We start from the raw sequence: 9,070 nt of genomic DNA on the forward strand, positions 1-9,070 counted from the left end.
TCCTTAGAAGCAAGGATGGTCAGACCTCACTATGTACTTTGACTCTGTCATCAGCAGGAGGGTATCCCGGCTGGTAAAGCAGGGCGTCAGGGAAAGAGCAGCAGACCCTCAACAAGATGGACTGGGGCGGGAGGGTGAGCTCAAACATGCCAAAGATTGAGAAGACACAGGTCGCTTTCTTTCTGTTGCTTCTGAGTTAGAAATGATTTGGACAGCAACTGATAATTGCAACAATAATTCTTTTAGAAACAGATGGCCATATCCTTTGCCTCAGCGCAGCTGGTGGGTTTAAACTGCCAACCTTTCAGTTAGCTGAGCAATTAGCCTCTTTGTCACCAAAATCACTAAATGAATCATGTTTTCTTTTGAGATTACTCTTGTGAATGGAAATATGTTAACCAACTTTGGACACTGATAACATTAAAATATTCTTAATTGTAATAATTACTATGTTAATGCCATCCTAGGACACCTTTGCCTACCACACCTAACCCCATCATTGACCTCAGAAACTACAATTTGGTTAAACTCACACAAAAAAGGCCAACATAAACAAGAGTAACCTATTCATCCTATATTAAAAGCTCTACGGTGCCCTCCTCTGAACTGAATAAAAATCAGAAATAATTGCATTAAATCGGAGACAAGAATAAATCAAGTGCAGGCTTTTCTTATTTTTCTGGCATGAAAATGTCTTGAGGGTAAAAGCACTATGTGTAAATCACTTCCATTATCACTGACTTTAACATTCGTCAAGGGAAGATAAGCCAGAACAATTCATTATAAACTGATGGATAAAAATTGGAACAGAAAGAAAAATGTTCTTGGTAAGAACTAAACCAAACTCACTGATGCTGAGTGGATTCCAACTCGTAGCAACCCTGTAGCGCAGGGGCGAACTGCCCTTGGGGGTTTCAAAGGCTGTAACTCTACACTGGAGTAAAGCTGAGGCTTTCTGAAGAACATGGTAGAGCCACAAGATGGTCTTTAATTATTTTTTTCTGCTACCAATTGAATGGCCGGTGTTAGAAAGTGAATGGATTTTGTTAATATGCCGGCCTTTTTGACCAGCCTCTTCTTGTGAAAAACTGTTTCTTCTCTTTGTTTCAAAAGATATCCTTAAAGCACAGCCACAAGGGCAATCTATCCTTCCTCTACAAATTTTCCCCGTTTCCTTCCCCTTACAGCCCCCTTTAAGAATCTGATTGCAACTTCCCATCTTCTCCCCAGGAAAAAAGAAGTGCATGCACACATACACCTAATTTTGTAAAATCATCACCAATAGTTCAAAGGACTATTATTAAAGGTCTCTGTAGCGCTGCTGAGGATCTACAGGCCCAGAGTAAGCAGTCCTGCTCAAGGTATTTCCAACTACATTTTGAGTTTTCATATCACTGAGAAACATCTGGACTAAGAATAATAGGGCCCTCTCATATACAACTAATGTATTTTTATCTCTGAGGCACGTTGGGTCTTAAACATACTTGTTTCCTTCTTTACTGTGCCCTCTAGGACGCTCAGTCAAATGTGTGGCCCACACAGTCCACATTTTGAACATTAATCTGACCCAGTTATTTTTCTTGTTTTCCCACCCTCCGGATTTCTTCATCTGGTTTTAATGACGCTTTCAGGCTACCTTTGTAAAGCATCCTCGGGAGACTAACACTGCCACCCAGTCGACTCTGCCTCACCGAGGTTTCATAGGGCAGGCAGGACTGCCTCTCTGGGTTCCTGAAACTGTTACCCTTTCCGGGGTACAAAGCCCATCCTTCTGTGCTGTCGGGTCGGGGGTTCCAAACGCCCACACACCGCCCCTATGCCACCAGGGCTGCTTTCCTTAGGGACAGGGGCTACAAAAATACACCAAGAAAATCACCCTAAAAACGATTCCTTTTAGCCTATTTACAACTCCAGGGTGCATTTTATGTTTGATTTCCAATATTCCACACAAAACATCTAGCCTTCAGATGTAGGTAGAAAAATGTAAAAACGGATTTCCCGGAACCAGCATGAAAGAAAGAGGATCCCAGTCCTGACCCAACAACTACGGGCGTCCTCCTAGTACCCGAGACGCCTGGGAATGCGTTCAAAACCCCTATGAAATCAACGTGCACGGCTGAAAATGGTTTTAATTTCAGGATTTTACCAACGCAAATACGTTTTTCTTTCTGGGTCTTTGAAAGTGCAAAGGACAGGCACGGTTTATTCTGCGACATTTCCCTGCTCTCTGCTAGGCCGAGCGGCGACCGGAGGTCCTCAGTGGTCGGGATGAACGAGGAGGGTCCGGCCAGACGGACCAGCGGTAACAAACGGCGTGTTGCCCCGAGCTAGGCGGAATTCTGAACCGAAGGTGGAACGGTACTTCACGCAGAACACTTACTACGAAACCTGACCTACATTCCCTCAAACTTGACTCCTGTCTGAGCAGCCGTCAGTCGGACGGCAGGAAACCAGGGAAGACGCCGAAGCGGCGGCCCCGCCGCCCGCGGCAATTCCCAGCCTAGGCGCAGTCTCGGAAGACGCACCCGTCTCCACACCCACAACCGGCCCCTCCCCCTCAGCCCCGCCTCCGGAGCTTCCCGCCAAAGGCCGTTAGCGTCGCGGAGCATTGTGGGACGGGGCGCAAGGCTCGGTTTCACATAGCCTTTCCAAGGCGCCGGAAGGCTTCACAAGAGGCTCGCTCTTTGACTTCGGATTCTCCTCGGCGACCCAGCTGTCATCAGTAGCTCCTCTGACGAGGATTCTGGGTGTCAGTGGCACCACTCCGCTGATCTCCGGTTGGCAAAGCCCTCCGGGAGTTGGGAACGCGGGGGACTTTTTTCCCCCCTCCGTGCGGAGGGTCACGTCGCGCGTGCGTATACGTCTCTTTACACGGCTTCCGTTACGCACTCTGCGCGTGCGCACTATGCTAGACTAGCTGCTTCCTCCCGCTTCTCTTCCTCCCTCCTCCCCCCCCCCCCCGTATCCGTGCGCCGAGCTGATAAAGGCGCCATTTTGGAGAGGCCGCGGGAGACGTGGTGTCGCTGCGGGCTCGCTCTGTCGTGCGCTAAGCTTGGTGGGAAGGCCTGTTCTCGAGTCCGCGCTTTTCGTCGTCGCCATGTCCGGAGGTGGTGTGATCCGTGGCCCGGCAGGGAACAACGATTGCCGCATCTACGTGGGCAACTTACCTCCAGACATCCGAACCAAGGACATCGAGGACGTGTTCTACAAATACGGCGCTATCCGCGACATCGATCTCAAGAATCGTCGCGGGGGCCCGCCCTTCGCCTTCGTGGAGTTCGAGGACCCGCGGTGAGCCGGCACGGGGCGTACAGCTCGACGGAACTAGGTTGGGGGGAGGCTGTTTCAGAGGGGCGAGGCGCCACTGCCCGGGACGGAGTGAAGGGGGGCGTTGAGTCGAGGCGGCGAGGGTTCTCGGGCGGCGGGGCGCCCAGTGGGCCAGCCCGCAGCGGAGTCGCGGGCTCGGAGCGGGAAACTGAGGCGCCGCGGGCCGGCGTAGTGGCGGGGCGCCCGGCGTGCTCCGGGTGGGGGAGGGGCCATCGCTATTATGTAGCGCATGTGGGCTCGCTCGGCCGCGCTGCGCATGTGCGGGGTCGCCCCCTCGGGCCAGCCGGGCTTCCGCTGGCGGCGCCGCGGCTCAAGGCCCTGGCTTTCGGTGCTCCCACAGAGACGCGGAAGATGCGGTGTACGGTCGCGATGGCTATGATTACGATGGATACCGTCTGCGCGTGGAGTTTCCTCGAAGCGGCCGCGGCACGGGCCGAGGCGGCGGCGGGGGTGGAGGCGGCGGAGCTCCCCGAGGCCGCTACGGGCCCCCCTCCAGGCGTTCTGAAAACAGAGTGGTTGTCTCTGGTAAGCCGGCGGCATTGGGGCGTCCCCGAGAAAAGGGAAAACGAACCTTTTAGAAGTTTCCCCGGCATGGTTGGTGTGGCAGTTGCACGTTTTAGGTCAGGTCCTGTTTTTTTCGCTTTGGGAGTGATTCTTTTTTCTGTAAACGGGTTTACCAGCCCCCCCCAAAAAAAACTTTCGTTAAAGGGCAGGGGCCAACTGTAAGAACCACCCGCGGAGCTTGTTAAAAATGTCAGTTCCGTGTCTCTGGGATGGGAAGATACAGCCACACGCAAGGGCTCGAACCGAATGCTTGGGTTCTGCTTTCTAGAATCTAATCAATCGGCTTGGTGCAGTGTACATGCCATCGTTCGTATTTGTTCTGTTGTACATTTTCAACTTAACGTGGCATCTGGAGTATTGAAAAAGTAATTCTCTTTTCAGGACTGCCTCCAAGTGGAAGCTGGCAGGATTTGAAGGATCACATGCGTGAAGCAGGTGATGTATGTTATGCTGATGTTTACCGAGATGGCACTGGTGTCGTGGAGTTTGTACGGAAAGAAGATATGACCTATGCAGTTCGAAAACTGGATAACACTAAGTTTAGATCTCATGAGGTAGGTTATACACTTAATTCTTTTCTTTGGCCAGAATTGGATACAGTGGTCTTAAACAGTGGACTTGGCAGGTAAGGATTCAGGCAAGGGTGTCCAAGTAAAGTACCAGCTTTCTGGTGTTAGCTAACATTGTATTCATTCAGCATGCCTGAAACCAGATGAAAGCTTCGATCTTTCAATCGAAAGTTCTGTCTATCCAATAGGGAGAAACTGCCTACATCCGAGTTAAAGTTGATGGTCCCAGAAGTCCAAGTTACGGAAGATCTCGATCTCGAAGCCGTAGTCGTAGCAGGAGCCGTAGCAGAAGCAACAGCAGAAGTCGCAGTTATTCCCCAAGGAGAAGCAGAGGATCTCCGCGCTATTCTCCCCGTCATAGCAGATCTCGCTCTCGTACATAAGATGATTGGTGACACTTTTTGTAGAACCCATGTTGTATACAGTTTTCCTTTATTCAGTACAATCTTTTCATTTTTTAATTCAAACTGTTGTGTTCAGAATGGGCTAAAGTGTTGAATTGCATTTTTGTGTAACACCCCTTGCTCCTAACATCTACATTCCCCTCATGTCTTTGATAAATTGTATTTTAAGTGATGTCATAGACAGGATTGTTTAAATTTAGTTAACTCTCCACGCTCTTCAGACTGTGATACTGTGTAAATGTCTATTCTGCTCTGGTTTGTGTGAACTGGGGTGTGTTGGGGTGTTTGTGATTATCCTACCCGGGGAAGTTCTTATGTTTACTTGCCTTTTCATGTGTCTTTCTGTAGACATATCTGAAGAGATGGATTAAGAATGCTTTGGATTAAGGATTGTGGAGCACATTTCAATCATTTTAGGATTGTCAAAAGGAGGATTGAGGAGGATCAGATCAATAATGGAGGCAATGGTATGACTCCAAGTGCTATTGTCACAGATGAAATTGGCAGTATTGACCTTATACTAAAAGACAAGGGTTAAAAATTATATACACCTCCCTTAAAACACTTGGCAAAAATTTTTATGCAGTTAACCTTTAGCTACAATTGCTTTGCTCTTTATACCTTGGCAATTGTGGCAAGTTTATGTTGCCCATTTTATAACGATTTACTCCCTTCCCCCTTTTTTGTTTTAATAGGGACTAATGTGGGAAGAACTGGCTAATTTGTCACAGTGCTTAGTTACAACTGTTAATGTGACCTGCTGTTGGTGTACATGTGGGTACAGGGTGTCTTTAATCCCAACCAGATAGAGTATAATATCAATACTGCTAAATCTGCATGTCCTCTGTGTGACTGATATAGCGTTGCTATTTCATTTTTTTAAGACAAAATGAAAGCAAATTATAGAATACCAATGTTATTGGTGTAGATAATCTAGATGGGAGTAATTTGTCTCACCTTCCCCTTTAAGCTAATATTCATAATTGACCCATGTTTAGAACACTTTAATTTACAACTTAAATTGCAGGTGGGAACATTATTTAGTTTAGATTTAGGTGGGGGTAGCAGTACCAGTAAACTTTCAACTACATAACTCTTTGCAACCACAAAACCTGTAATACGCTGTACAGTAGCAAGTGTTGGCATTATCAGTTGAACTGTATATATTAAAATGCTTCTTCCAATTAGTCTCTATAATGATTAAGTTTTAGAATTTATCTGAACACCATTCAGAAACTTGTTTTGGGGAATTTGATAGTTATTGATGTGCATCTGTTAAACTGATGACAGACATAACTCATCATTCCCCAGAAACCTTTTTTTGATTACAGTATCTAACATTTTGCCTCCTCTTTTTTGGTTTTGCTGGTTATAAAGGTTTGGATTGGAGAGGGCTCACTGGATCCCAATCCTTGGAGCTGGATCATTGGATTCAAATCATAATGTGGATAGGATAGGGAGGATGAATTACAAGGATTCATGGAGCGGGATCAGATTACCAGGAACATAGGAGTGGATTCCTGCCCCAACCAAACCGCATTCGTGTGGATTTTTCTTTTTTTTTCTCTCTCTTTCAACTTAATTGGCTATTCCAAAGATTTTTTTTCCTATTTTTGACGATTGGAGCCCTTAAGATGCACGATGGAATTGTGTTGCATTTTTTGGTAAAAGGAGCAAAGCGAGGACCTGGAGATGTACGCTGGAGCAATCTCCTTGGAAGGATTCAGCACGAGTAGATGGTAAACACTTAAAGGGGAAAGGGGGGGATTTGTTTAAAATAGTAAATCAGTAAAGTCACTTCTCTAAATTTAAAGAAAACAATTGGAGTTGAAGAATAGTAGGTTTCCAATTGGCTATTGCCGTTTTCCTTTGAAAAAATAAACGTTTTTAAAAAAACTGCATGGTTGTCCTTTTTACTCTTCATGTAAGATCACTTTAATTGGGTGACTAGTCTTAGCTGGTGCTTTAAATTGATGGGGTTGGACTATATGTGTTAATAAAGGATTTTGAAAGGCAATCTCCAAAAATGGTGTTGGCCACCTCTTAGCTGTACCTGTCCAATTCTTCAGGAGACAGTAAGAAAGGGGGAATGAGACAAATGTGGTGAGGGGCTGGTTCTGCCTCCCCAAATTGGTGTTACAATGTTAATTCACTGGTTTAGTAGCAAGGTTTAACATGCCATTTAAAGTTGCCTTTGTAAAAAAGGCTGCCTTTTGCTAAATGTAATAAGGTAGGTGGTGGGTGGTAGCTTACACTTAAAAATTCCCAATCCCTTTTCCCTTGAGAGGAGCCCTGGTGGTATAATAGGTGTAAGTTACACTTTGACCTTCAGGTTTGCAGTTTGAAACCACCAGCTGCTCCACAAGTCCTATCACAGTCTGAGAAACTTGACGGCAGTTCTACCCTGCCCTTCCCGGTTACCAGAAGTGTGATAGCAGTGAGCAGTTGTTAGCCTCGTGGTAATTCTGAAAGATAGTCCATCACCAAATCACTTCATTCCTCAGAACTAGACAACCCTTGCTAGTCAGATGCTTGAGATGGGCAATTTGAAACCTAGGGAAACCAACATTTTGTTGTGGTAGGAGTGGACATTAAAAGTCATTTGCACAGAAAGTCTCCCACCAGTGTGTAAATTTGTGGATGTCAGAAGGTAAGCTAAGGTACTTCAGAATCCCACTTCATATAAATTTACCGAAGCTTTTTAGTTTCCATACAACCAGTAAAGAATTGTGATTTAATATGCTTCTGTTTCTACTGTCCAAAAAGGTAATTGGTGTTACCGAGAAGGTTACTTGTGTCCACTGCTTCAGAAACGTGAAAATTAGTTTCTGAGGTTAAACTGAGTGAAGCATTTGGACTAAAAATTCCTAGTCCACACCCCAGGTTACGAAGTACAGCTTTTGTAGCACTCCTGGCCCTCGCTCAGAAGGTGAAACTACCCTTTAGTCCCACCTGTTTGGAACTAAGAACCTGGCTGTAAAAGCCCCATTCCTCCCACCCTTTTTCTTCCCATTTATGTTCCTTGAGAATGTTTTTAGGGAGCTTATAGTTATTTTCTAACCAAGGAGAAGTTTAAGTTTCTTTAAAGCAATTTTCATATCAGACTGAGTAACCCATCTTGCTGTTCAGCCCACATCCTTCTGGGAACGAAAGGTAAGATCCATTTTTTGATTGCTAATTGTTTGGGATCTGAATTTTTAAAGCTGAGATTAGAATATAAAACCTTTGGAATGTGAACAGATTCCCTCTAGAGGTGCCTGCCTTTAAATCTTTTTTTAATGTCCAAACAGCATTTATGACTTATTACAGAATCTTGGTTTTGAGAGCTGTCTTAAACATGGTCATGAGAGTGGGGAATTTTACGTGTCTTGCAATCAAGAGGAATTCAATATGCTTTTTTTGCTCTGATTAATGAAATCATTTTCAGTATATCAAATAATACTGAAAGTTTTTACACTAAACATCTGATAAAATACAACTGCCCTGTGGTTTAACCTCTTTCCATTAGAGTACAGTGAAAGGAAACAAGTTAGCAGAAAACTCTCCTTGACAAAAGCAAGGATTTTGTTGGGCTAATTTAGTGTAAAACCTGGTCATGGTTGATGTGTCTGCATTTTGACTTTAACTAGCTGCTTCAGACTGCCGAGCTCTTCGCTGGTAACAGTATATAATGTGCCTGCCCTCAGGGTAAGAGATTGTAGAACTGTACAAGGTTTGTCTACGGTTAATGTATAATCTGTGAGTATGAGTATGTGTAAAAATAAATCTTGTGGATCCGTCAATGAGAAAAATGTTTTAAGTTTCCCATCTCTAGGCTGAAGCAGTCACAGGACAAAAAGGTATGACCTCCATTTTTTATCTTGGTCAATAGTGGATTCAACAGTTGTATCCCATTGAAGGAAATGATCATCCACACCAAAATTATTAAAAGTACTTTCCTTACAGGAATATTGACCCATCTGATCTTAGAAGGAAAGGGGGTTGGTATAAAGATTGTAAGGAAACATCACTTCATAATGTTCGCTATTCAGCCCTAAGAACTTAAAGTATATTTAAGCAACATTTGTGATTTGAGAACTTGGGATTCTTGCAAGCTTTAAAAGCTGCATTGACAACTTTAAAGGTGGTTTTAGTATTATATTGTAAGGACTGAGGGGTATTAGAAAAACAACTTATCCAATAGAAGTCCTTTTAGGCAGAACTCTT

General features: G+C 44.9%; 1 protein-coding gene across 2 annotated transcripts; it reads left to right on the forward strand.

Moving 5' to 3' along the window:
• The first annotated feature begins 2,957 nt into the window (after positions 1-2,957).
• Positions 2,958-6,763, forward strand: SRSF1 (serine and arginine rich splicing factor 1). 2 transcript variants are annotated; one of them, XR_012786479.1, is made up of 5 exons: positions 2,958-3,291; positions 3,668-3,852; positions 4,273-4,445; positions 4,649-5,331; positions 6,242-6,763. XR_012786479.1 is itself a non-coding variant. In XM_075561548.1 (4 exons), exons 1-4 carry the CDS (start codon positions 3,098-3,100, stop codon positions 4,841-4,843), a joined length of 747 nt encoding a protein of 248 aa, XP_075417663.1. In that variant the 5' UTR covers positions 2,958-3,097; the 3' UTR covers positions 4,844-5,660. The 2 variants fall into 2 exon arrangements, 1 of the variants encoding a protein (XP_075417663.1); XM_075561548.1 differs by lacking the exon at positions 6,242-6,763 and having other exon boundaries at positions 4,649-5,660.
• Positions 6,764-9,070: the final 2,307 nt, after the last annotated feature.

This window comes from Tenrec ecaudatus, chromosome 10 (genome assembly GCF_050624435.1).
Source record: "Tenrec ecaudatus isolate mTenEca1 chromosome 10, mTenEca1.hap1, whole genome shotgun sequence".
Taxonomy (NCBI): domain Eukaryota; kingdom Metazoa; phylum Chordata; class Mammalia; order Afrosoricida; family Tenrecidae; genus Tenrec; species Tenrec ecaudatus.